This window comes from Condylura cristata, unplaced genomic scaffold, assembly GCF_000260355.1.
Source record: "Condylura cristata isolate star-nosed mole 26May11 unplaced genomic scaffold, ConCri1.0 scaffold00040, whole genome shotgun sequence".
In the NCBI taxonomy this organism is placed as follows: Eukaryota; Metazoa; Chordata; class Mammalia; order Eulipotyphla; family Talpidae; genus Condylura; species Condylura cristata.
Window position 1 is genome coordinate 5,637,828 of NW_004567141.1, and position 25,548 is coordinate 5,663,375.

The 25,548-nt window shown below is 46.8% G+C and overlaps 1 protein-coding gene across 1 annotated transcript in view; it reads left to right on the top strand.

Moving 5' to 3' along the window:
* The first annotated feature begins 6,872 nt into the window (after nt 1–6,872).
* Nucleotides 6,873–25,548, top strand: part of PRCC (papillary renal cell carcinoma (translocation-associated)) — a 24,353-nt gene continuing 5,677 nt past the window's right edge. Inside the window, exons 1-4 of the mRNA XM_004693857.2 lie at nt 6,873–7,646; nt 19,174–19,221; nt 21,884–22,450; nt 24,576–24,671. Of these exons, the coding sequence (XP_004693914.1) occupies nt 7,158–7,646; nt 19,174–19,221; nt 21,884–22,450; nt 24,576–24,671 (1,200 nt within the window). The 5' untranslated portion in view covers nt 6,873–7,157. The remainder of the gene's footprint in view (nt 7,647–19,173; nt 19,222–21,883; nt 22,451–24,575; nt 24,672–25,548) is intronic.

Here is a 25,548-nt window from a genome sequence, read left to right on the forward strand (position 1 = left end):
AACATAAGAATGTGTCTCTGAAGACCACTTACAAATGAATAAAGAAAAAGACAACCCAGTAGAAAAATAGACAGAATACATGAACGAAGCATACCACCAATACAAACATGAGAACACCTGCAATTTTTTTTTTAAAGATTTTTTTTTATTCATTCGTACAGAACTGGGGTACAGGTCAGAGATGCGGAGGGTGAGAGGCTTCACCAGAGACAGAGTGGGGAGCAGAACAGGCAGATCAACGAAGTACACTGCTGAGGGGAGCAGCGGGCGGGTCAGGAGAGGTCTGCCACGCCATGTGGATCTCCTCCGGGGCAGGTGGGAATCGAACTCATGTGGAGGCAGCTTTAGATTCTCAGTGCTGTGTTTTAACCCGCGGCGCCACCAGGGAGGGCCCAGAACACCTGCAATTTTATCTGTGATATGCAAAACTCAAATTGAGATCACAGAAAGAAACCATATATTCTCATTTAATGGGCAAAAAATTAAGTATTAGTACTAGAAGTTGAAGAGGTTAGGTCACTTGTACGTTGCTGTGGAAATCTGTCTGGCCCCAAGGTGTAAGGGCCAGCTTCCACTCAGTATGTGACTTGCTATTTCCAGTCGTAAGTATATGCATGGGAGAAGCCTTGTTTATGCACAGAGAAGAAAGAATATCACAGGTTCCTTCATAACAGCAACACCTAGAGATATGAAAATGCGTAGTAGTGGGCAACTGGATCAATAAAATGGTGTGTGTTCATGCAAAGGAATATTTTTTTTAAGATTTATTTTATTTATTTATGCATATAAGAGCTAGGGTGTAGGCTAGAAGTGTGGAGGAGAGGGGTGAGAGGATTCACCAGAGACAGAGTGGGGAACAGGACAGGCAGAATGACAGAAATAAACTGCTAAAGAGAGCAGTGGGCGGGTAGGGAGAGGTCTGCTGCACGGTGGGGGTCAGCTCCCTGTCTGGAGATTGAATTCGAGCTGCAGTGGCTGCCTATAGTTTCATAAGAGCTGTTTCTCCACCAGGGAGGGCCGGATTCCACAAGTTTTAATTCTTCTATGGCTATTTCTTGATTTATTCAGTTTTAGGCATTATCCATTGAAGAACCCTATAGAACAGACTTATAAGAGTTATAATTTCTGTTTTATTATGATTCCACATCCACATATCAGTCATATCTGAGCCATGATTACTTCTCTTTTTACATGTAGCACTTTGTTTTCCCTATTTGTCAACTGTTTTTGTAGGTTTAGTTTCCTAAGTTTTTATTCACTAATTCAACCACAAATTTTCCACAACTTTGTTTTCTTCTCAAAATATTTAGAAATTCAATATACTATCAATTTCAAGCCCTTGCTGACATCTCCCCTAGTGCCTTCTGTCCAGACCCACTGTGACTTCTGTCCTTCTACATCTGGACACAGCTGTCCCCTTGGAGTCTCCCTCTTCTGGCATCCTGGGGATTCCTGTGTTGGAGATCGTATTTTCTAAATCCTAGGTGTTTCTCTTTCATGATTTAGTCACCCCCTCTTTTTTTTTTTTTTTAAAAAAAAAAGCATCTTGAGAAGAGTTTCTTAGAATAGACATTTTTGTCTGAAAATGTCTTCTACCCTTTTACTTGATTGACATTTTTGCTTGGTGTTGAAGTCTAGGCTGGACATATTTTCCTTCTGATTTTGGAAACCTTTGTTCCTTTGTCATCTGGTTTTCAGTGTGAGTGTTATAAGTTTGATGCCACTCTGTCCTGACCCATTTTGAGAAGTATTTCTTGTCTTTGGGAGCTTTTATTTTATTTTAAAGATTTATTTATTTACACATACAAAAGTTGGGGTACAAACCAGAGATGCAGGGGATAAGAGGCCTCACCAGAGACAGAGTAGGGAACAGAAAAAACAGATCCACTGAAATACACTGCCAAGGGGAGCAAAGGACAAGACAGGAGAGGTCTGCTGTGCCATGTGGGTCAGCTTCCTGGCTGGGGATTGAACTCAAGCTGCAGTGCCTACAGATAGCCTCATAGTGCTGCACTATAACCCATTAAGCCACCAGAGAGGGCCCAAGAACCTTCTTCTTCTCTTCAGTGTTCTGACATTTCCCAATGGTATGGATTGATTTTTTTTATCCATTTACTAAGCCTTTCCAAGCTGAAAGCTGTTGTACTTTAGTTCTAGCAACTTTGCTGTAATTAGTCCTTTGATTTGATTTGATTTTCTTCTTTGCCTTTTTCTGTTATTTTTTCCCCCTGAAGATCTTTATTATTCAGATGTTGGACTTTCTGGGTTGGTTCTCTGACTTTTTAAAGTTTCCTCTTCCAGTTCTTCTAGTGAGAATGTTATTTATGCTTTTTATATTTTCATTTCTGAAGGGTCATTTTATTTTCTGCATGTTACTTTTTAATGGTATACTGTTCTTGTTTCATGAATAGTTATTTTCTCTTGCTTTTCTGACAATATTATTGTTGAGTTTTTAAATTTTCTTTTCCCTGCACTTCCTGTATGCTTGTTTAATTTTTATTTTGTGCAAGGCTTTCTACAATATATAATTATTGGTGCTTGTTTTTATGTTTAAGAGTGAAGGAACTAAAAAAAACATTTTCGACTCTGGGCATGTAGTTGGGACTTATCAGTGGAGAACTTGGTGTGGGGGTGATCTGGTTGAGAAGTTCCTTGTGGGAATCCCTCTTGTCACACTCCATAGGTCTTTCTTCTTGGTTGAACAGACTTTCTGGTGGAGATTTTTCCACTATCTAGCCTCCTGGAGGTGAGTAGCCCAGTGGCCAGTCTTTGGGAATAAAGAGGGCTGGAGTCTCACTATTCCATGTGCATTACTGTTTTAATTCCTCTGATTTCTGTAGAGTAACTTGCCTGTGCCTAGTTTCCCACACAGCATAATCCCTCTCTCTTACTCTCTCGGGGGAGAACAACAACATTAATCTCCTCTGTTTTTTATGGGATTGGGGAAGAAGCAGTCTCCCACTGGCAGGGAGTGGGGAAAGGGATAACAGCATCTAACTGTTTCTCAAACAGCTTTTAACCATTTCTTATTTTTGCTGCTTTCCCTCTCATTCACTCCCAGAGGCACTTGATGCCATCACTCCTGCGCAATGTGAGGCTTCTGGAGGCAGCTGATTGACTCTTGGCCTTGGTGTCCAAGGCCAACTTGCTTCTCCACTCTCTTGGATGGCCAAGTTATTTGTTACCACTGGAGCACCTACTTTCCACCTTCCAAAGAGTTGTGACTGTTTTCTCTGCATCTCTTCTTCCTATCTTTGTGGGATTGAATCTTTTCAAATGCATTTTCATGCCTTTTCAAAAGAACTTTCCTTTCCTGAAGTCCTGGTAGGATTTTAGGAGGGAACCAGATTGGATGGTTCAATTCACTAAATTTTACTGGAAGATATTACTGTTGTTATTACTACTTTTGATCAGGTACAATAGTAATTACAAAATTCCAAAGGTATAATAGAAATAAATCCCTTTCCATCCCTATCTTGAAGTTTCTTTATCTATCTTCATGTTTCTTGCATGAAAACAATCTTTTGCAGACAAGGTATATATCTAAGATTAATCATCCATCTTTACAATAGGAGGACCCATCTTAGAAAATATCTGTCAAACAACAGGCTCCTGCTTGGGTGGGGCTTCTCTATAGGGTAGCAAGATGTGTTGACAAGTGCCAGGGAAGTCATTTATTTTTGTTTGTTTCTTTTTTTTTTTTTTAAAGAACACTAAATATCTTGGCAGTAGAAAGGAATTAAGATCCCTGTGATTTTTTTTTTCTAAAGATTTACTTATTTGTTCATACAGAACTGGGGTGCAGGCCAGAGGTGCAGGGGCAGTGAGCAGATTCATCAGAGACAGAGTGGGGAGCAGAACAGGCCAACTGAGGAAGTATACTGCTGAGGGGAGCAGCGGGCGGGTCAGGAGAGGTCTGCTGCACCACATGAGTCACTTCCAGGGCCTGGATGTGGCTTGCTTGCAGTGCTGCACTTTAACCAGTTGTGCCACCAGGGAGGGTCAGTTTTCTTTAGAGCTTCCTTTTGCCTGAGGCCTCTAAATCAGCTCACTGCCTGTGAATAGCAGCTGTTTCTCATAGAAGTAGACTGGGGCTCCTGATGTGCTGTCCATTTTTCGCAGGAGGAAAAAGTGAGATTCAAAGAAGAGAAGTGACTTCCCAAAGGGTAGGTTAGGGTACTGTAAGTCAGTGCTGCACAAATCAAAGCAGCTGTGAAGGGGCACTTGAAGTTTCCTCAGTGTGGCACTGCTTTGTAATCCAAACTGGACTGTACCCCACCCCCGTTGAATAGAAATTTCTTAGGCCATTTGCATCTTTAAAAAGCTTCCTAGGGATGTTTAAGCACATTAAAGTTTAAAAAATGATGCACGGAAAGGTGCTTTGGCTATCCAGAGCAAGGAGCTAACACATTTAAGAAGTTTTCTTGGAGAAGGTGGCATATTTTTGTCTGTGAAGATGGAAGTGAAGTTTGGATACATGGGCAAGTGGGAAGAAGACCTCCTGAGGGAGGAGTCAAGCTCAGGCCTTCCACTGTCCTCCTTCATTCCTGCCATTATAATCATCCACCTTGTCATACTTTCCATCTTCCTTTTTGGCCAGCTTCCCAAACCTCACCTGTGTTCATGGGCTAGCTCAGGAGAATGTTCTGCTTTCTGGGAGTAGGGAGGTGGCACCCTGGATTACCATGTAGAGAACATAAAGGCAGGGCCCTCCTTGGTGGCTGAAGGGGTTAAAGCACAGCACTGTGAAATTAGCCACAGCTACTGCAGCACAAGTTCCATCCCAGCGAGGGCCAGGGGGTGACCCACATGGAGCAGCAGAACTCTTCTCTCTCGCCCGCTGCTCCCCTCAGCAGAGTATTTCAGTAACTCTGCCTGTTCTGCTCCCCATTCTGTCTCTGGTGAATCCTCTCACCCCCACTCCCTGCATTTCTGGCCTACACCCCAGTTCTTGTGTGAATTTTTACAAATTAAAAAAAAGATTTATTTATTTATGCATCCAGAACTGGGGTACAGGCCAGAGGTTCAGGGGCAGTGAGAGGATTCACCAGAGACAGAGTGGGGAGCAGAACAGGCAGATCGACGAAGTACACTGCTGAGGGGAGCAGCAGGCCGGTCAGGAGAGGTCTGCCGCGCCATGTGGATCTCCTCCGGGGCAGGTGGGGATCGAACTCATGCGGAAGTGGCTTTAGCTTCTTAGTGCTGTGCTTTAACCCCTAAAAAAATTAAAAAACAAAAAAACAAAAAAACACAAAAGCTGACAAGTAGAGAGTACCCAGTCACAGGCAATGATCGGCAAAAAGAAAAGCACACAAGTCACAGGCAGACAGGGAAGGACAGGAACAAAATCACAGTTCATATATGAGCTGGAGAATGACACACACAAATGTTATTTGGATACAAGGGGCACCCAGTGAGACTGATTAATGAGGTCACACACAAAGGCACAACAAACACCAGATAGACACAAAGGCAGAGGTAGATGACATACAAGGCTGACAGGTGGGCATTGAAGGTGGAGGGGGTCGGGGAGGAGTCAGGTGCCATCGCCCATCTCCTTTCAGTCAAGGGGCCTGAGATTGCTGGACCCTGTGAACTAGAAATAAAGTGTCAATGGTAGTCAAATAATTTATTAGATAATCAAAGTGGGAATTCACAGATTTTACTCTGTGAGAACTGTTCCAATTGTGTTTATGTGATTAGTGTGTCGAATTTAGTTAATGTAGGTAGGAACAAGGAGTAACTGACAGGAAGAATGTACTTACTCTTCATAGGAGGTGCTTCTAGTTGAAGTTCTCCCAACCTAAAGCTATGCTGGTACTAGAGAAAGCAATGCAGGATTTACTGTCTTCCTTTCTAAAGAATGCACACAGAGAGGCAAAAGCTAGGTACCATTGTTAAAAGTTTCTGTACCTGGCTTCTAGGTCATCAGTGGGCATGAAGACTGCCTTTACTACTACCTACGCTTCAGGTGGTGAGTTGGCACGGAAGCTACAAGGTGGAGACTGCCACACTTCTAAGTCTAGGAAGATGCCTTTGCTCTTATGACCTACTGGGGGCTAGAAGGCAGAGGCGGTATCCCCAGAGGATTTTACAATTTGTTCACACCCGTTTACACTGCTGGCCTGAGGGGAAGGGACTGACTTCAGGTGCACAGCTCTGACTTCAAGGCCCTGCCATCTTAATGTTCCCTCCCCTGCTCCCCCATATCTTCACAGAGGAGACCAGCCGCAGGCTCAAAGAACCACTTGTGCTCCTGAGTCTTGGTGCAGGAGAACACCTCCTCCCGCTTAAATCACCTTTAATTCACCTCTCACCTGTACATATTGGTAGGTAGAAAGAGTAGACCTAAAGTCTCACTCCATTCTGGTTTGCAGTATAATTTTGTACAGGTCTCTCAGCCCTGAATCCTTTCGGGTGTTTATTTAACCTCCAGGTTTTACCGGACTCCACACAGTGCGCCACCAGTTCTTTGACAGATCACTTTCCCTTTAAGTAGTTCCTTCAATCCGCCAGCTTCCCAGACTCCCTCTCATTCCCGACAGCACTTGCAATTTCTGAGCGTCCTACAGCTCCCATAAGCTTTAGCGTCCAAGAGGCTACACTAGGGAACTTCAAGTACCGAAATGCTCTCCAACCCAGCTCAGTGACGACCGCCGTGACTGATGGGTCTTGTAGTCACACACAAATGGACACGCGACCCTCCCCCCCAAAAAAACTACTCATCCCAGGAGTACTCGCGTCAGAGGCGGGTTTCCCTTCTGTCTTTCTGCGCGCTCCGTAAGTCTTTCCTGGACTCCAGCTCCCGCCGTGCCTCGCGCTAAGCTCCCAGCGGCGGAGAATAGAGCCGTGGCCAAAGTGTTCTCTGGGAGTTGTAGTTCGGACATTAGTGAGGCGAGGAGAAGGCGGAGTGACTCGGCGGCCATTAGCTGTGTGTAGTTGCCCGGGACTAGGAGCTTAAGTGAAGAGGGAAGCCTTATTCTGTAGAAATCAGCCGTGGCCATGGGCTCCTGTCGGGGCTAGCCCTAGAGTACGGGGAAGGCGGACTTTTCGGTGCCCCGCCCCGCCCAGTGGCGGGGCCCACAAGGCCTCTGGGCATCCTCGGTCTCAAGTAGGCCTCATCTGCCGGCAAGGGCGCCCCAAAGGCGGGAGGCGCCATGTCGCTGGTTGCTTACGCCAGCAGCGATGAGAGTGAGCCGGATGAGGCAGAGCCGGAGCCGGAGCCGGAGCCGGAGGAGGAGGAGGAGGAGGACGTGGCGGCCCCAACATCTGGGACCACTTTAGGAGGCTTGTTTGCTTCTCTTCCTGCACCCAAGGGTCAGGCCTTGCTTCCTCCGCCCCCACAGATGCTGGCCCCCGCTTTTCCCCCGCCGCTGTTGTTGCCCCCACCCACTGGAGACCCCCGGCTCCAGCCTCCTCCCCCCTTGCCCTTCGGTCTGGGGGGCTTCCCCCCACCTCCAGGCGTGAGCCCAGCTGAAGCTGCAGGAGTTGGGGAGGGGCTGGGATTGGGGCTTCCCTCGCCCCGAGGCTCTGGCCTCAGTCTGCCCCCCCCTATCGGCGGTGCCGGACCCCCCCTGGGGCTTCCCAAGCCAAAGAAGAGGACAGAGCCCGTGAAGATAGCGGCACCGGAGCTGCATAAGGGGGATGTGAGTATCCGGGGAGGGTACCCCCAAACTGTCCACCGGGTTTGGGCATGGGCACTGCTCTAGGAGGGACTTGTGAAGAATCCGGACTCCATCCGTTGATTGTTACCCTCTGGATTCCCGGTACAGTGTAATACAATTGGTCTGAATGAAGTCGGTCAACTCTGGGGAGTTAGGTATTTGTCCATGCAGTTTTCTCGAAGCTGGACTCTGCAGAAGGGCCCCCCGAATACCATCACACAGCACTGACAGATCCATGCCTAGGGTTCCTGGCTCCCGCTGCTTTTTCACATCTTTCCCTCAGGTTGACTTTGCCCACTTTTTAAAATCTGAGGACAGGAAAAAATCTGGCACCTGAAGAAGTGACAGGAGACAGTGCTTCTGAGCCCTTGCCAAACCTTTGGGACTAACCTTTCCTTTGCCTCTGAACTTAAAAGCCTCAGAACTAAGGAATCCTGGATTCTACCTTGAGAGGAGTTAGGGAAGATATTGCATATTTGTTGGTGCCCATCATTTGGCTGGTGTTGGCCTTTTCCTTCAATTTCTGCAGAACTCTGGGAGAGAACATCCTGGTTTTTACATATTAGAAACAGCTGTCCAGCATGGACACGCTCACTTGATGAAGGACTGATGAAGATTCAGAGCTACCCCTCTCTGAACTTCAGGACTGTGGCTGTCACTGTGTAGGGATTAGCACGCCTGGATGAGAGGCTGCTTGGCTGCTGTTCCCAGAAGAGGCAGCCAAGCAGATCACAGAGGGCCTTTTCTGGAGTGAGTGCTTTGGGGAAAAAGGAGGCCTACGCCTAAGGTCAGGTAGTGCTTTAGCTTGGACCTCTCTTCTGACGGTTGTTAGTCAATTCCTGGCACGTCTTTGGTAACTCTTTGAAAGAAGCTTATTCCTTCTTAATGCTTTTCTTCACACTTTAATTTCTGCATGGGGACGATTGCCACTCTGTGCACTTGTTCTGTCTCAGCTTCTTTTCCCAGATATCCTAATATCTCCCCCTCACTTTTTTTTTTTTTCATACAGAACTGGGGTACAGGCCAGAGGTGCTGGGGAGGTGAGAGGATTCATTAGAAACAGAGTGGGGAGCAGAACAGGCAGATCTACTGAAATACAGTGCTGAGGGGAATAGTGGGTGGGTCAGGAGAGGTCTGTTGCACCATGTGGTCACCTTCCAGGCTGCGGATTGAACTCATGCTGAAGCTGCATCAAACTTCACAGTGCTGTGCTTTAACCTGTTGTACCATCAGGGAGGGTCCTCCCACTCACCTCTTTCAAATTTTGGCTTGTTTTCAGTCAGAACTTCCCTGTCTACCTATTTTGTGTTTTATTTTTCTATTTTTGGTGCCTATTTAAATTGCAACCTCTTCACACACACTCCTCATCCCCTTTTGCTTTTTTGCCATAGCACTTCCCACCATCTACTTTTTTTTTTAAGATTTATTTATTTATACATATAGAACTGGGCTACAGGTCAGAGGTTTGGTGGGTGAGAGGATTCACCAGAGACAGAGTGGGGAGCAGAACAGGTAGCAGCACCAAAATACACTACTGAGGGCAGCAGTGGGCAAGACAGGGGAGGTCTGCTGCACCATGTGGATCAGCTTCCTGGCCAGGGAATCAAACTCGTGCTGCAGTGGCTTCAGATAGCTTCATAGTGCTGTGTTTAACCCTTTCACCATCAGGGAGAGCCCCCACCACCTAATTTACCACTTAATTGTTTCTCTCCTTCTACAAGTATATGGGCCCCACAATTGTGGAGTATATTGTTTATTTTATTCATCATCATATCCCTGTTGGTCAAAACAATGCCTGCCTCACACTGGCTGCAACCTTCTGATTCAGTAACTTCTGAGTGAATGACATGGAGTGAACATGGATTCTGTATGGAAGGAGGTTCCAGAATTTTCCTTACTCTCCTGTTCTAGACTTTCTTCTGTGTCATGTCCAACTCCTTTCCCTCCTGAGTCTGTCATTTCCAAGTCTAGGATCTCAAAAACACTGTTGCTCCACTGAAACTTACTTTGACTTTGATTTAAACTGGAACATAGGAATGCCCCAGCAGGAGACAAAGGAAAGTAGGTTCATTTCCTCCCTGCCTCCTCTGCATCTTTTCTCCCCAAACCTTTTTTTTTTTTAAAGATTTATTTATTTAATCATACAGAACTGGGGTACAGCCCAGAGATGCGGAAGATGAGAGGATTCACCAGAGACAGAGTGGGGAACAGAACAGGCAGATCAACGAAGTACACAGCTGAGGGGAGCAGCGGGCGGGTCAGGAGAGGTCTGCCACGCCATGTGGATCACCTCCGGGGCAGGCAGGGATCGAACTCATGCCGAAGTATCTTTTTAAGCTTCTTAGTGCTGTGCTTTACCTGCTGCGCCACCAGGGAGGGCCTCTCCCCAAACCTTTATCTGAGCTGAATTGTGATACACGGAGGAGATGGCCATCTCCTTCCATGGTGATGGTGGAAAGACTCATTTGTAGGTAGCATTAAATAGAGTGGCTGGAGAGGTTGTAGAATCTTCTATTTAGACTGGCTGAAGTAATGGGACACCCTGAAGACTCCTAAACTAGTTCTCCTTTGTAAGTATAATTCATTTAACATTCCTGAGGTGAACAGTGATGTGGATTATTAAAGTAAAACCAAATCATCACTCAGTTTAGTTTCCCATTTATATTCTTTTCAAGTTGGCATTTTTGTTGTCTGACACATAATTCCTGGGGAAAGGGAGCCTGAGAGAGTTCAGGATATTAGGTGAGGGCGACCTTTTTAACAAATTGTGCCCCCTCCAATTCTGTGTTCTCTGAGCTGTGTCTGGCACTTAGTAGGCTGTCAGTACAGTTTGAAGGAATGAATTAAATAATTTCCTTTTAGGGTTTGGTGCTGAAGTGCAAGTAATTAACTGAACTCATTCATTTGGTGCATTCAGTAATGAGCAGCTTCTTTGTGCCAGGAGCTAAGACCACTGTAGTGAACATGACAGACCCTGCCCAAAAGGAGTTGATGATCTGTTGGAGGAGACAGACAGGAAATAGATTTTCGGTCTAGTCAGAGAATAACCATGACAGAGCTGGTGCCTTGGGAGCATACCTAGTGGCACTGATCCAGTCCAGAGGTCGGGGAGGCTTCCAAGAGGAGAGGAGACAGATAAGACAGATGAGTAAGAGGAAGCCAGAGGAAGGGGGGTGAAGTGGAGAGAAGCACATCAGGCAGAGGAAACAAAATGTGTTGAACCCTAGAGGTGAGAGAAGAAAATGCTTTTGGGGAACCTCAGGCAAGTAAAGCAGAATGATTGGAACACAAGGTAGGCAGTGGAGGGGGTGGGGGGGAGATGGGCTGCAGAGAGAAGCTGAGGCCAGGTGATAGCGTGCCCTGGGTGCCAGGCTTTGTGCATAATTCGGGTTAGTGAAGAATCAAGGATCCTCTGATCACAGAGTGGTGAGAGACCCAGTGGGAGAAAGACTGGCATGGGTACAGTGGGAGAGATGATGGTAACTTGGTTGACGGAATGGCAGGGAATGAGAACTGGAGGCTCTAGGTCTACCTCTCTCGGAGGTAGAAGTGACAAAACCAGGGGATGTCATGGGTGAAGGAGAGGCATCAAGGTAGGGTTCTGGCAGCTGTGAGGATAGTTAGTGTCTTCAGTGAATACAGAAGCAGAGCTGGTTGGGAATTTGTTAGATTTAATTGATTGCAAGTATCAGAAACCAACTCCAGCTAGTTTAAATGTTAATGCATCTTGCAGATACTGAGGTACCTTGGGAAGGACCTGGAATCAGGAACTGGGGATCTGTCAGGGAACCACACAGCCTCTGCACATACGATTATAACCCCACTGCAGACCAGTTTCCTCTGCTTCTTAACCTTTGTTGGCACTGAAAGATGGCCATCCATATTCTCTTGGCTTTTATTTATTTACTGCATTTTTGGATAACGGGTTTATTAGGAAAAGGAGAAAAAGAGAGGCACCTGCATAGTCACAGGGAGGCAGGAGAGCTTCAGGTGCATTGCAGAATCGTATTTAGTCAGCTTTTGGTGTGTGTGAGGAGGTAGCAGCAATACATACAATGAATAACTGGCTCCTCCTTTTCTTGTTGCCCACACACCCAAGCTACCTCCATACATCGGTCAGTTTCACGGGCCTAGGGGAGGCAGACTTTTACATGATCAGAGTTAGTATTGCAAATACTTAAATTGTTTATCCAGAAACCTCAGTTAATTTGAAAATTTCTCTAATTTTGGCCATTTCTATTAAGAGTTGACTGGTGGATATAGCTAAGTGTTAGCCCTTGATGACAAGAGAAAAGAGTGTTGATCGCCATTTGGGGGTGCCTGTTTAGTGTTTGACCTTGTGCCAGGCACTTCAGTGACTAAGCTGAGGAGTGCCCTGGCATATAGCGAGGACATAGTTTAGAGAACAGGGGCAGTTTGCCCAAAATCACACAGTTTGGGAGTAGCTCAAATTGGATCTGAGCTTACCCATGTGTGTTATTCTATCACAGTGTCTGCTATAAAGAAGCTCTATGGGCACCCAAAAATAATGAAAGCAAAACAGCAAGGCGGGTAGAAATGGTGTTCACACTGAAGGGCAGATGGAAGCAGATCTTCGAGACTAAGGAGTAAAAGAAGCTGATGAATCTGGCTAATTGGGATAAAAGCAGAGAGGAGTACTGAGTGATTAGAGTTTGGAGCCTGAGGAGGGGTGTCTGTTCTTGGGTCTTTATTTCCTTCTTGGCTTCTGGCCCTGGCAGCTAGTGATTGCTTTTTGGAGAGGGAGTCTGTCAGAACCAGAGCCTGGGAAGATAAGAGGGAGGCTGCCATGGGGAATGGGGCTGTGATAGATTAGCAGATCCCACTGGGCCTGGCTTAATGGAAAGTGTCTGTTTCCGTTCTTGCTCAGCAGTCTCGGGTGTGTGTCTCTTGTCACTCTTGGCAGCTGGAGCAGAGAGGACAGAGGTGGCCCTTGAGGCGCAGGCTTTTGTGAGACAATACTTTGCTCTTTAAAGACACAACTGATTTGTGCCTCCAAAACTGGTGAGGGCCTGTTCTGGCCCAGCATGCGCTCTCCTAGTCTTGGTTGCTCAAAATTTCTAACCTCAATCTTTTCTCTGGGTCTAAGAGCAGATCCACTCAGGCCAGGGTTGTGTTTCCTGGTCTTTAGTATTCTTTGGGAGTTGCTCTGAATCTTCCATATGATACCCTCCTGTGGAAAACAGTTTGGCAGTTCCTTGAAAAGTTAATTAGAATGATCATATGATCCAGCAATTTCACTCCTAGGTGAAAAGAATTGAAAGCAGGCACTCTGTGCCAGCTGCACTGCTCACGGCAGCCACAAGGTGGCGACAGCACCACTGTCCAGCGACAGGAGTGGGTATGCGAAGTATAGGAAGTGTATAAAGAATGCAGAAATGCTTAGCTTGCAGTGTTACTGTATACATTCAGTGGAATATTATTTAGCCTTAAAATTGAATAATATTCTAATATATACCACAACATTCTTCAAAATGAAATAGGCCAGAAGTAAAATGGCATATATTTTATGTTTTCACAGTCGCATTCCACAATATGAGATGCCCATGTATAGAAGCAGCAGAATAGAGGTTAGCAGTGGTTGTGGATGGGGATAGGAAATGGAGAAGAATTATTTGATAGGTATGGAGTTTCTTTTGGAAATAGATAGCAGTGATAGTTTTACACAGTATTGTGAATATACTTAGTACCTCTGAATTTGTGTCTCTTGGGATGATTCAGTTGGTATGCTTCTTACCTATATATTGCTACAATAAAGGAAAGGAAACCTTTATGCTCTTATACTTCTCACCACCAGGGAAGTTCTTGTGTGGAGATTAAATACTGTGGGTTTACGGGTTCCATCCCCGGCCAGGGAGCTGACCCACATGGTGCCACAGGCCTCTCCTGCTTTGCCCACTGCTCCCTCACAGTGCATTTCAGTCAGTCCGCCTGTTCTGCTCCCTACTCTGTCTCGGGGGAATCTTCTCACCCCCACACCTCTGGCTTGTACCGGGTTCTTGTGTACATGGGTTAAAGCACAGCACTAAGAAGCTTAAGTCACTTCTGCATGAGCTTGATTCCCGCCTGCCCCGGAGGAGATCCACAAGGTGCGGCAGACCTCTCCTGACCCGCCCGCTGCTCCCCTCAGCAGTGTACTTTGTCAGTCAGCCTGTTCTGCTCCCCGCTGTGTCTCTGGTGAATCCTCTCAACGCCCCTGCACTTCTGGCCTGTACCCCAGTTCTGTATGAATAAATAAATAAATCTTTAAAAAAAAAAAGAACAAGTAAATATTGTGTGCTTAAAATAAGTCTGTTCCCCTTCACCTGTTCCTGGTAGAAACTGAATTGATTTTCTTTCAAATGCTCCAAAACAATGGTATCTCCTCTTCCTCCTCAGGATGACAGGAGGAGCATTCAGATTATGCCTCTGCTTTTTTTTTGGAATTCTGAAAAGAAATTTATTTTCTTTTGGGAAATACTTGGATAATTTGCGCTGATTTTTTTTTAAAAGATTTATTTATTTGTTCATACAGAACTGGGGTACAGGCCAGAGGCTCAGTGGTGATGAGAGGCTTCACCAGAGGCAGAGTGGGGAGCAGAACAGGCAGATCTATGAAGTACACTGCTGACGGGTGCAGCGAGCGGGTCAGGAGAGGTCTGCCTCGCCATGTGGACACCTCCGGGGCAGGCGGGAAGTGGCTTTAGCTTCTCAGTGCTGTGCTTTAACCTGCTGCGCCACCAGGGAGGGCCATGCGCTGATTTTTTTCTGTGCATCCTGTTATTTTCCAGTCAGGTCCCTTCAGACCAGAAGTGCTTCAAGTGGCATCTCTTCATAGTAAGTCAGTGGAGCTCGTTTCACTGTTTTCTAGTACAGAGAGTTGGCTAAAGCTAGCATGAGGGGCAAGAGGCAGCTTCTCATTCATTTTCCCTGCTCTCCCCACCCCCTGGACCTTGCTGTGGCTGTGTAGATTATTGATGTCTCTGAGCCCTGCTTGCACCTTTAAGAGGGAAAGGCGTGTTTCTACTCAAAGATGAATACTGATGGCTTAGCAAGGGTTTAGTCAAGGGACTTAGCACTTTGCTTGACATTCCTACTTCAGGTTCTGTTTTAGTAAGTCTCATATTTAGTGCCCATCATGAGACTTTTTATAATGGGGTTCAGTAGATTGGTATAGAGAGAAGGATGTAAATAGCCATAGCAGTACTCTTAAATCCAGAAATACGATTTCCTAAAGTCTTTGTACAGGCTTGTGTGTGTGTGTGCACACACACACTTTTAAACTTTGTCAGCATAATGGAAACAATCAGTGACATTTAAAGAGAAATTTAATTTTCTTCCCGCAGCTGATCTGGCTTTCAGTTCTATTGTAGGACAGCTTGCTTGCATTTTCACAATTGACTCTTTCTGTTTGTCACAGGATCTCAAAAATAACAATGAGTGTGTGCAGTTTCATAAATATAATTTATTTACTTTAAAAGATTTATTTATGCATGCAAGAACTGAAGTGCAGACCAGAGGTCTGGGGAGTGAGAGGGTTCATCAGAGACAGGGTGAGGAGCAGAACAGATGGACCTACTGAAATACACTGCTGAGGGGAGCAGCAGACGAAGAGGTCAGAAGAGGTCTGCTGTGCCATGTGGGTCACCTCCCTGGCCAGGGGTCGAACCCATGCTGTAGTAGCTGTCAATACCTTCATAGTGCTGAGACCTAACCCCTTGTGCCACCAGGGAGGGCCCATAAACATAATCATTTAATTTTCAAGCTGCTTTTTTTTTTTTTTTTTTAAGATTGATTTTTTTGTACATAAAGAACTAGGGTACAGCCCAGATGTGCTGGAGTTGTGAAAGGATTCACCAGAGACAGAGTTGGGGAGCAGAACAGACAGATAAATGAAGTACACTCTGCTGAGGGGACCAGCGGGCGGGTCAGGAGAGGTCTTCCATACCATGTGGATCCCCTCCAGGGCTGGGGATTGAACTTGCACTGAAGCAGCTGTGGTTAGCTTGCAGTGCTGCATCCTAACCCTTGCGCCACCAGGGAGGGACTCAGAATGCTTCTTTTGGACCCATTACTTATAAGATGTTAAAGTTTAAATGTGCCTGGAGACTTATGAGAGTCTTATTACTACATAGAGAAGGAGGCGGTTCTGTGTGGTCTCCTGGAAAGGATGTAAAAGGCAAGGGAGTCCCTGAGGCTATAGAGTTTGGAGCAGAGAGGAGAGGTTGAAGGGGCTTAGGTGTTTGGGGCTTAGCTTTTCTCTTTGGGTGAGTTTGACATCTTGGTAGGCCAAAGAGAATAATAATCCCGTACTCTATGTTGGATTTCAGTTTGTATGCATTTATTGCAGATGTAGTTTTTGGAACATTGTTGTGGCATGGTATTATTTCCAGCTGAGATTTTGGGGGCGCTATGCTTTATTGATTTGAAAGGTAAACTTGTGTTTCTGACTTTGTCCTTGTGCTTGCTCAGCTGCGCTGTGTGGGCTCAGGTCAGAGAGGCTCTCAGGCCGGGCAGAGGTGGACAGCACTGCACAGTGTTACGGTGAAGTGTGGGAGCCAGAGCTGGTCCAGACCTGGTTCTGTCATGCACCAGCCATTACTCAGCCTTCCTGAAGCTTGCTTTGCCTGCCCGAAACATTGAGATACTAATGCTTGTCTTTGAATGTTACTGTCAGGATTTAAAGAGGACCTGTGAGTGGGTTGCCTCAGAGAGGAGGTACTCAGAGGCTAGGCTTTTCCTTCTCTGTCCTTTCCCTTATCTCCACTTTTAAGTCCCAAGAGACTTCCCTTTTGACTTTTTTTTTATACTATTGGTGACAGTTAGTAATCAAAGCATTGTGTTCTGATTACTGTGAGGCAGTGTTGCCCTATCATATAGGGCTTTGCGGTCAGAGCAGAGGTGGGGATAGGCACATGGGGAATATGGCATTTACAGAGCCAGCACAAAAGAACAAGTGTTGTTAGCCAAAACAGGTAACTGGTGTAGGGACAAGGGAGGGAAAGGAGTGAGTACAGAGTGCAGATGGGTTGTGGAGTAAGAGGTGGCAGTGATAAAGAAGGGAGAGGGGGTGAAAAGGAGGGACTTCCTGAAAGAGAACGCAAATGTAGGCTCAGCAGACCCTTGGAGGGGAGGTTGGAACCACACTTCACACCCTTATGCTGCACCACCATTCCTGCAGTTCTTTGGGAAGTTACATTCTTCTTATTGGACTGTAAATTCCTGCGGGCAGGACTTTTTTTTTTTTTTAAAGATTTATTCACCTGTGCATACAGAACTGGGGTACAGGCCAGAGGCGCAAGGGCGGTGAGAGGATCACCAGAGACAGAGTGGGGAGCAGAACAGGCCAACTGACAAGTACTGAGGGGAGCAGAGGGGAGCAGCAGGCGGGTCAGGAGAGGTCTGCCACGCCATGTGGTCACCTCCGGGGCAGGCGGGGATCGAACTCATGCGGAAGTGGCTTCAGATTCTCAGTGCTGTGCTTTAACCCGCTGCGCCACCAGGGAGGGCCGCAGGACTTTTTTTTAAAGATTTATTTATCTATGCATACAGAACTGGGGTACAGGCCAGAGGCGCAAGGGCGGTGAGAGGATCACCAGAGACAGAGTGGGGAGCAGAACAGGCCAACTGACAAGTACTGAGGGGAGCAGAGGGGAGTAGCAGGTGGGTCAGGAGAGGTCTGCCATGCCATGTGGCTCACCTTGGGATGGGGATCGAACTCATGCTGAAGTGGCTTTAGCTTCTTAGTGCTGTGCTATAACCTGCTGCACCACCAGGGAGGGCCTGGCAGGACTTTTTTCAAGTCATGCACACACAGAAAATCTGGGAAGCATGCTGGGGTAATGGTCCAGATTGTACCTCTGGAGACCAGTTGGCTAAATCCATGCCCTGCGTAGTCTGCTTTGGACTGAGTGAATCGGTACTATCAGAAGTGCACCCCAGCCCTGGGACACCTGTAGACACAAATTCTGTCTACAGTACCTAGCTCAGAGTCTTGCATAGGCTAGGTTCTCAGTAATGATGTGGCAGACGAATTCAAAAAGCAACTTCTGAGAAGAGGAGGGTCAGTGGAAAGAGAGCAGAAGGTTTGAGTTCTCGTAGAATCTTGGACGATGAATGGGATCTCAGATTCTGGCCTAATCACCTTATTTATGGATACCTAGAACAAGATCCGGAGAATAAATGAAGTCTTTAAGGCTCTTGTCTTAGGAATTAATTTTTTAAAAAGATTTTGTTTATTTATGCATACAGGAATTTGGGTACAGGCCAGAGGTAGGGTTTGGGTGGGTGAGTGAGAGGATTCACCAGAGACAGAAGGGAACAAAACAGGGAATTGACTGAAATACACTGCTGAGGGGAGCAGCAGGTGGGACAGGAGAGGTCTGTTATGCCATATAGGTCACTTCCCTAGCTGGGGATGTAACTCGTGCTACAGTGGTTGCGGCTAGGCTCACAGTGCTGTGCTTTAACCTGTTGTGCCATCAGCTAGTGCCTGGATTAATTTTTTAAAAAGATTTATTTAGTTATGCATACTAAAACTGGGGTACAGGCCAGAGGTGCAGGGTTGGGGTGGGGTGAGAGGATTCACCAGAGACAGAGTGGGGAGCAGGAGGTGGGGTAAGAGAGGTCTGCCACACCATGTGGGTCAGCTCCCAAGCTGGGGATTGAACTTGTGGTACAGTAGCTGCAGATAGCTTCACAGTGCTGTGCTTTAACCCCTTGTGCCACCAGGGAGGGCATTGTATTATTATTATTATTTTAAATTAAATGTTAACTACATTTTAAATCAACATCATTCATGCACCTTCTATCTTTCTGATAGTTGAAGGTGGTAAGTATTGGGCTGAATGTTTGGGTATTTTTCAGTGTGAAAACTTGTATTGGAAACAGTCCTGATGAGTCAGGGGGTGACAGCTGACCTATCTTGCCCCAAATTCTCACATTCATCATTTGCTTGCTTTCTTACTGGACGCAAACAACTGTCTGGCAGACAATAGATCATACTTGGAGAGGGAATGGATTTCTCCGATGACTTTGACCTTTAATGCCTTATAGAAGAGTAGTTAACACACCACTTAATCCCACTGGAGTTCTCCAGCCCTGTGGTTATATAGTCTGTATAAGTGGTTTTAGAAGTGAAGCAGAGATTGGGTGAGATTGTGGGCCAAAACCCATTCATTTTCTAGTGGACAGATTTATGGGAAGAATGGGTATAGCTTTGTCTTTCCATCAACGACTAAATGAAAGGAAATGCTCTTAATTTAAAGCAACAGAAGTGGATGCCAGGAGGCTGAGCAACAGGTCTGGCGGAGAGTGACCTGGGGAGGTCAGGCCTACCCCTTTTGAAGCTCTCTGAGAACAAGCTAGGTACACTGCTTTTCGGCTGGACTGAGGCAGGTGCCCCTTTTGGATAGAGCTGGGGCCACTTGCGTCCTTCATAGGTGTTTTGTTTCATGTGTTTCCTTCATTGCCCCAAAACAGCGAAGCCTTATTTCATTTTATTTTCTCTTAGTCAGATTCCGAGGAAGATGAACCCACAAAGAAGAAAACTGTCCTTCAGGTGAGCTTTGTGATATAAAAGGAAGTCTTTTCTTCTATTTCCATCTTTCTGGAAGGTGGGATTGATGATGCCCAGCATTTTTCAAATCAGGCTTAGAGCAAGTATTTGGGGACCAGCTGTGAGGTGTGGTTTGGTTTTCCTTGTGTTTCTCTGCCCCCCCTCCTGTTGTGGCTTAGTGCTGTGGCACTGTGTCTCCTACAGGACAGGTGGAACTCCATTTGGTACACTTCAGGTAAAAGGGTTATTTAGGAAGGGTAGAATAAGCAGATTGGTCAAAATGATGTTAGGGAATATCTTTATTTGAAAATTACCCATCTTCTGGTCTCATTTTAAGTCAGGAAAATAGCACTTAACTATGTACCAGACATGTTCAAAGTGCTTTCCCAGCGTTAATTGATTTAATCCTCGTAATAGTGCCTAACTCAATGTTTTGTCTTCCCTTGTTACATATGAGCAGTCAGGGCTTAAGGAACTTGCCCAAGGTCAGTCAACTAGTTGCTGTCAAAATGGCTGAGCCCCTCCAGAGTCTCTTACTCATAAGAATCTCTGATTCTGCTTTCTGAAAGCTAACGACCAGCCGGTCCCCAGCCCTAACTTCAGGGCTATGGGAGGGTGCCAGTTTGAAAAAGGAAAATGGAACAAGGTCACCATGTCACTGTCCCGGAGTACCAGTATATTTCAGCCCTCCCAGCCAAGAAACACCCAGAATGGATAAGACTTTTAAGTTCAGACTGGGGTTCAGACTCAGGAGGTCTGACTGTGGAGTGGAAGCTCTCACTTGCTGCGTTGGCTGCTGCAACATAATCCAGACCACAGGCCCTTAACCAGACAGTGCTGGAGGTGATCTCTCTGCTGTTTGCTTTGTTCTTCCTTGTCCCAGCACCTCCACTCTGGCTTCTAGGCGTTTCTTTCCATTCCACTTGACATTTACTGATGGATACTTCTGTCTTCATGGACATTCTGTGTCTCAGGAAGAGCTAGAGCAGCCCTGCGTGTAGAAGGGCATGTCATGATTCCGGGATAGGATGCAGAAGCGCCCCTTAGTCTGACTTAGGAAAGACCTTCCACCTCTGGAAGGTCTTACAAGGACACAGTCATGTGGAAGTTAGAAAGGTAATTGGTGAGAGTGTGTGTGTGTGTGTAGTGTGTGATGGAGGAGTTGCCGAAGAACCTGGCCTGCTGAGATGGAGGGAGGCCAGTCGTTCTCTTGTTAGTGTGATGGCTTCTTGGAGAAGGTGGACTGGCATCCAAGGAGAGGGAGGGGTGTGGCTCAGAAGGACTCCTAGGAGTGAAGAGCTGGCTTCCAGATGTTAGGAAGAGATGAGTGGTTAGAAGAACTGTTAAGGCAGTGTGGGGGTCCAGCACAGAAGGGCGGTAGCTATGATTCCAGCTGTCACTTGATATCTGAGAAGTCTGACACTTCCGGGTCAGACTGAGGACCTGTTCCACCTGGCACCTCAGTTTGGTTCTGATTATCCTGAGCTCCTGGGGCCAGACAGACTCTGGAGTGATTCAAATCTGTGCAGAGGAACCCATTTTCTTCATGAACCGTTCTCCTGCCTGACTTCTTTAACTCCAATCTTATCCATTCTGGGTATTTCTTGGCTGGGAGGGCGGAAATATACTGGTACACAAGGACAGTGACATGGTGACCTTGTTCCATTTTCCTTTTTCAAACTTGTTCCTTTTTCCTTTTTCCTTTTTCACCCTCCCATAGCCCTGAAGTTAAGGCTGTGGGACTGGCCGGTCCCTTAGCTTTCAGAAAGCAGAGTCAGATTCTTACAAGTAACAGAGACTGGAGGGGCTCAGCCATTTTATTATTACTATTTTTTAATATCCAAAGAGGCAGGTTTATTATAAAAGGGAGAGAAGAATAAAGGACACTTGCATAGACACAGAGGAAGAAAGGGCTGCCCCAGAAGGCGCAAGTTTGCTGAGAGAGAGCTGCATAGTCACAGGCAGGTGGCCTTGGGGAGAGCTGCCTCTGCTGAGGTCAGTGCGGAGAAGCGCCAGCATGGTGCAGGTGATGGGTGGGTAGAAAGCTGCTGCCCTGTGGAGGAAGAGGTTGGCAAAAAGGATAACCTGCATAGGCACAGGTAAGCAGAGGACTGCTACCCTCTGAGGAATTAAATGCTTAATTCTTGAATAAACATGGTGGGTACCCCACATCTGCAGGGCATTGCTTGAGCAAGGGAGGGGACTTTGGTAACATGTTAATGTCTCTTTTGGACAAAGCCTTGTTTCTGATTTTGAGTAGCAGTCTAAAGGGATCACACAGTTCCCAGGTTAAGCGGAATCTTTAGAATATGGAGAGGTTGGGTGTTTAGCTGGAGAAAGCTTGGTTTTTGGGGAAGTAGGATGTGAGATTAAGAGTACCATTTTTTGCCAAAATATGGTAAGAGAAGGTTCTGTAGCAGAGGGCAATGGAGCTGGGTTGGGATGGCGCTAAGGAAAACGGGGTGACATCTTGCATTGGGGGAGCAGCCAGCAGGAGGAGGACCCCAGCCCGCCTCAATGGCCTGCAGTAAGAAGGGCACCAGGGCCGATAAGATGTCAGGCCAGAGTATGTGTCTGTAATTCTACTTTCTGATGTTGATGGCATGTTTCCTAACATTTTATTTATCCCCTTTCTTCACTCTTTCCTCAAATCCGGGCTCATCAGGGATCTGGTGAGGGAACTGGTTTGTCTGCCTTGCTCCCCCAACCTAAAAACCTGACTGTGAAAGAGACTAACAGGCTGCTCCTACCCCATGCCTTCTCCCGGAAGCCCTCAGACGGCTCCTCCGACACAAAACCCTCCAGACAGGCTTCTAAGACCAAGCCCTCTTCCCTTGCTCCTGTTGTGGGCACCACAACCACCACTCCGTCGCCCTCTGCCATCAAGGCTGCTGCCAAGAGTGCTGCCCTGCAGGTGACGAAGCAGATCACACAGGAGGAGGATGACAGCGATGAGGAAGTGGCCCCTGAGAACTTTTTCTCCCTCCCTGAGAAGGCTGAGCCACCTGGAGTTGAGCCATACTCTTACCCCATCCCCTCTGTCCCTGAAGAGCTGCCTCCAGGCACGGAGCCCGAGCCAGCCTTCCAGGATGATGCAGCTAATGCCCCCCTTGAATTCAAGATGGCAGCAGGCTCAAGTGGGGCTCCTTGGATGCCTAAGCCTGGGGAGGACTACAGCTACAATCAGTTTTCTACATATGGCGATGCCAATGCCGCTGGTGCTTATTATCAGGTGGGTAGGGGTGGGGAGGGCTGCCAGGGAATGTTGGGACTAGGCCGTCAGAGATGGCCTCTGTGGCGTCACTTTGGCTGAATGAATAAATCTTCTAGCATCTTGATTTTCTTCCACTTACAGGCATCAGAACATACTCTTATCCTGAACCATACTGATCTAAAAATTGCCTGTCTCCTAGTGTGACAAACAGAACCTGGGAATCGACACCTTTATTCTGAAACAGAATCTTAGTGAAGGAGCTTCCAGGAGCTCTAGTGAGAGGTCTAGGCAGAAGAAGAGTGATCTTGTTTTTAGAGATCTGAGTTTGCCTCTCCATTGTGCCTGTGCAGGTTAGAGAGCTGTGGCCTGGGGGTTCTGAAGGTAGGGGGTGCCGACAGAAAGGGTGGCAGAGGTGGCCGAGGACATGGGGGAGCTGAGCGCAGCAGGGTGCTAAGGCCGGTGGGAGAGAAGTTGACTGTTACTAGAAGTTGAAAGGGCTCAGGCATGGTGCTGAAGAGGTAATCTCAGGGAAGGGAATGGAGCCTGAGGGCACTTTGGGGTTTCAGTTCCAAGCTGTGTGAGTCTGGTTAGATGCCCTTACTGCCTCTCTGACCCTCAGCTTCCTTGGCTGAAACACGGGAATGGTAGTCAGGTAGCTAGGAGAATTGTGGACGCTTGGTTGGTGCCTGGAACATAACGAGTGCCCAGTAAATGATCAAGATGCTTTTTTTTCAGTGCTAACTTAGAAGCGGCATCTAGCTTTGGTTTATGTGTGGCCTCCAAGGCCTGGGAGTATAGGATGCCAGGTTGTAAGTAGGTTTAAGAAAGACTTCCAGCACTAGAGAGCTTCCCCCTGTAGGGAGGCTCCTGCTGGGAGCAGTAGTGGTGGTTGAACAGAGACAGCTGGTTGCTCCAGGGCTGGGCAGCTATCAGAAGTTTCCATGCTAGGCTGGGCTGTTAGGGGATTTAAGTCCCCTGCAGCTTCTGTGAGTCTGACTGGACAGTGTTAATCTGGGCACTGGTGGTAGTTGGGTTTTGAGGGGACTCTGGTCTGACTCAAGACTTTGAAAACAATGGTGTTTCCTAAATATCTTCTGTTAAACCTTGTTTCCCATAGGCTGACTAAGGACAGTGTGTCTTCACTTAACCATTGTCAGAGGGATGGAAGATGAGAGTGTTTTGACCGTCTTAGCAAAAGCAAAATAAAAAAAAATACTATGAGTCTTACTGTTTACATATAACAATTTGGAATTTTGTTTGTATTTAGAAACACCATGGGGGCAGCATATGCAAATTGAAGCATTTTAAATAAATACACCGGAGCGTGTAATGTACTGTAATTATTGTGAATATCTTTATAGAAAATTCATGCTCCTACATGTTAGGTTTTTAAATAATATTTTTATTTAGTGAATGTAAAAAGTACTTTCTATTTAGCTCACTATAAAATGAATGTTCTTGAGAGCATTTGTTGGAGTTTTAGCCAAAGGTAGGAGAGTTGGGAGAAGGTATGAGCAGTGAGGACACAGTCCCAGCCTTGGCCCCAGCAAGGCTTGTCCTTGCCTTCAGCCACTTCTCATCCCTAAGGAGAACCATTAGGTTCCTGCACAAACATCTGCTAACATGGATTTAGTTTCTTCCCAGCGTGTACAGCTCCTAGCATCCGCATTGTGACTTATCTTACTTCAAGACCTGTGACCGCCCCTCCCCTCGTCACATGCAGTCTGTGTCTAGAGGCCTCAGACGGATGGGCAGCAATGGCGAGCCTCTCACACCGTCCTCCACCTGGCCCAGAGTAGATGGGGTCTGAGGGGCAGGAGGGCAGGGCTGAGGGAGACGTGGAGGAAGGGGGTCAGCAGTCACTCTTAGGAAGCAGCCCAGGGAGCGTGGTCCAAATTTAAGCATGAGGGATGTCATTCTTCCCTTAAAAACTTACCTGTCTGGATAGCAAAAACCAGAAACTAAAAATGTTCAGTGATTATTCCTGAATTCTGACTGGGTCCCTCAGATGGTCCGAGCTGTGGAGATGGTCCATCGAGGTGTGGGTGTCACCGCTGCCTCTATGCTTTTCTCTTTCCCTAGGCAAACCCTGTTCCTTCTCATCTGTGCCTCATTGGTGTGTTTTTTCCCTTCTTGGCTGCAGGACTATTACAGTGGTGGCTATTACCCCACACAGGACCCGGCCCTGGCCCCCCCGCAGGAAATTGCCCCAGATGCCTCCTTCATTGATGACGAAGCAGTAAGTCCACAAAGTACAAGCAACCAGCATCGAACGATGCACACCAGGTTTCAAATCAGAAGCCAGAGGGCATTTTTAAATAAAATTTTATCAGTTACGATTAGGCTTGGCACCCTTTAACATAGAAACTCCAAATGATAGTGGCGTATGGAGGCGAAGTTAAATTTTGTTATTATGAAAGAAGACTGGAGGGGCCTCCCAGGTGGCACAAGGGGTTAAGTCTCAGTGCTGTGAAGCTAGCCACAGCCATTGCAGCATGAGCTCCATCCCTGGCCTGGGCTGGAGGGGGAGGGGGAGTAGGTAACCAACATGGCGCAGTAGGCCTCTTACCCACTGTTCCCCTCAGCAGTGTTATTCAGTAAATCCTCCTGTTCTGCTCCCCACTATCTTTGGTGAATCCTCTCACCTCCCCCCAAGTCCCTCAAACACACACCTCTGGCCTATATTCCAGCACTTGTATGCATAAATATATGAATCTGAAAAAAGGGCTGAAGGTGGGCAGGCCAGGGTGGTGTGACAACTCCCCAAAGTTGTCAGGGATCCACTCCTTTCCAGTCTTTACTGTGCCACCCCAAATTTATAGTCTTTATTCTTTTTTTAAGATTTATTTATTTATGCTTACAGAACTGGGGTATAGTCTAGAGGTGTGGTGGGTGAGAAGATTCACCAGAGACAGAGTGGGGAGCAGAACAGGCAGATTGACTGAAATACACTGCTGAGGGGAGCAGTGGGTGGGTCAGGAGAGATCTGCCACGCCATGTGGATCAGCTCCCTGAGGGGGATGGAACTCGTGCTGCAGTGGCTTTGGAGAGCTTCATAATGTGGAGCTTTAACCATTGCGCCACCAGGGAGAGCCCTATAGCTTTTATTTTTATGA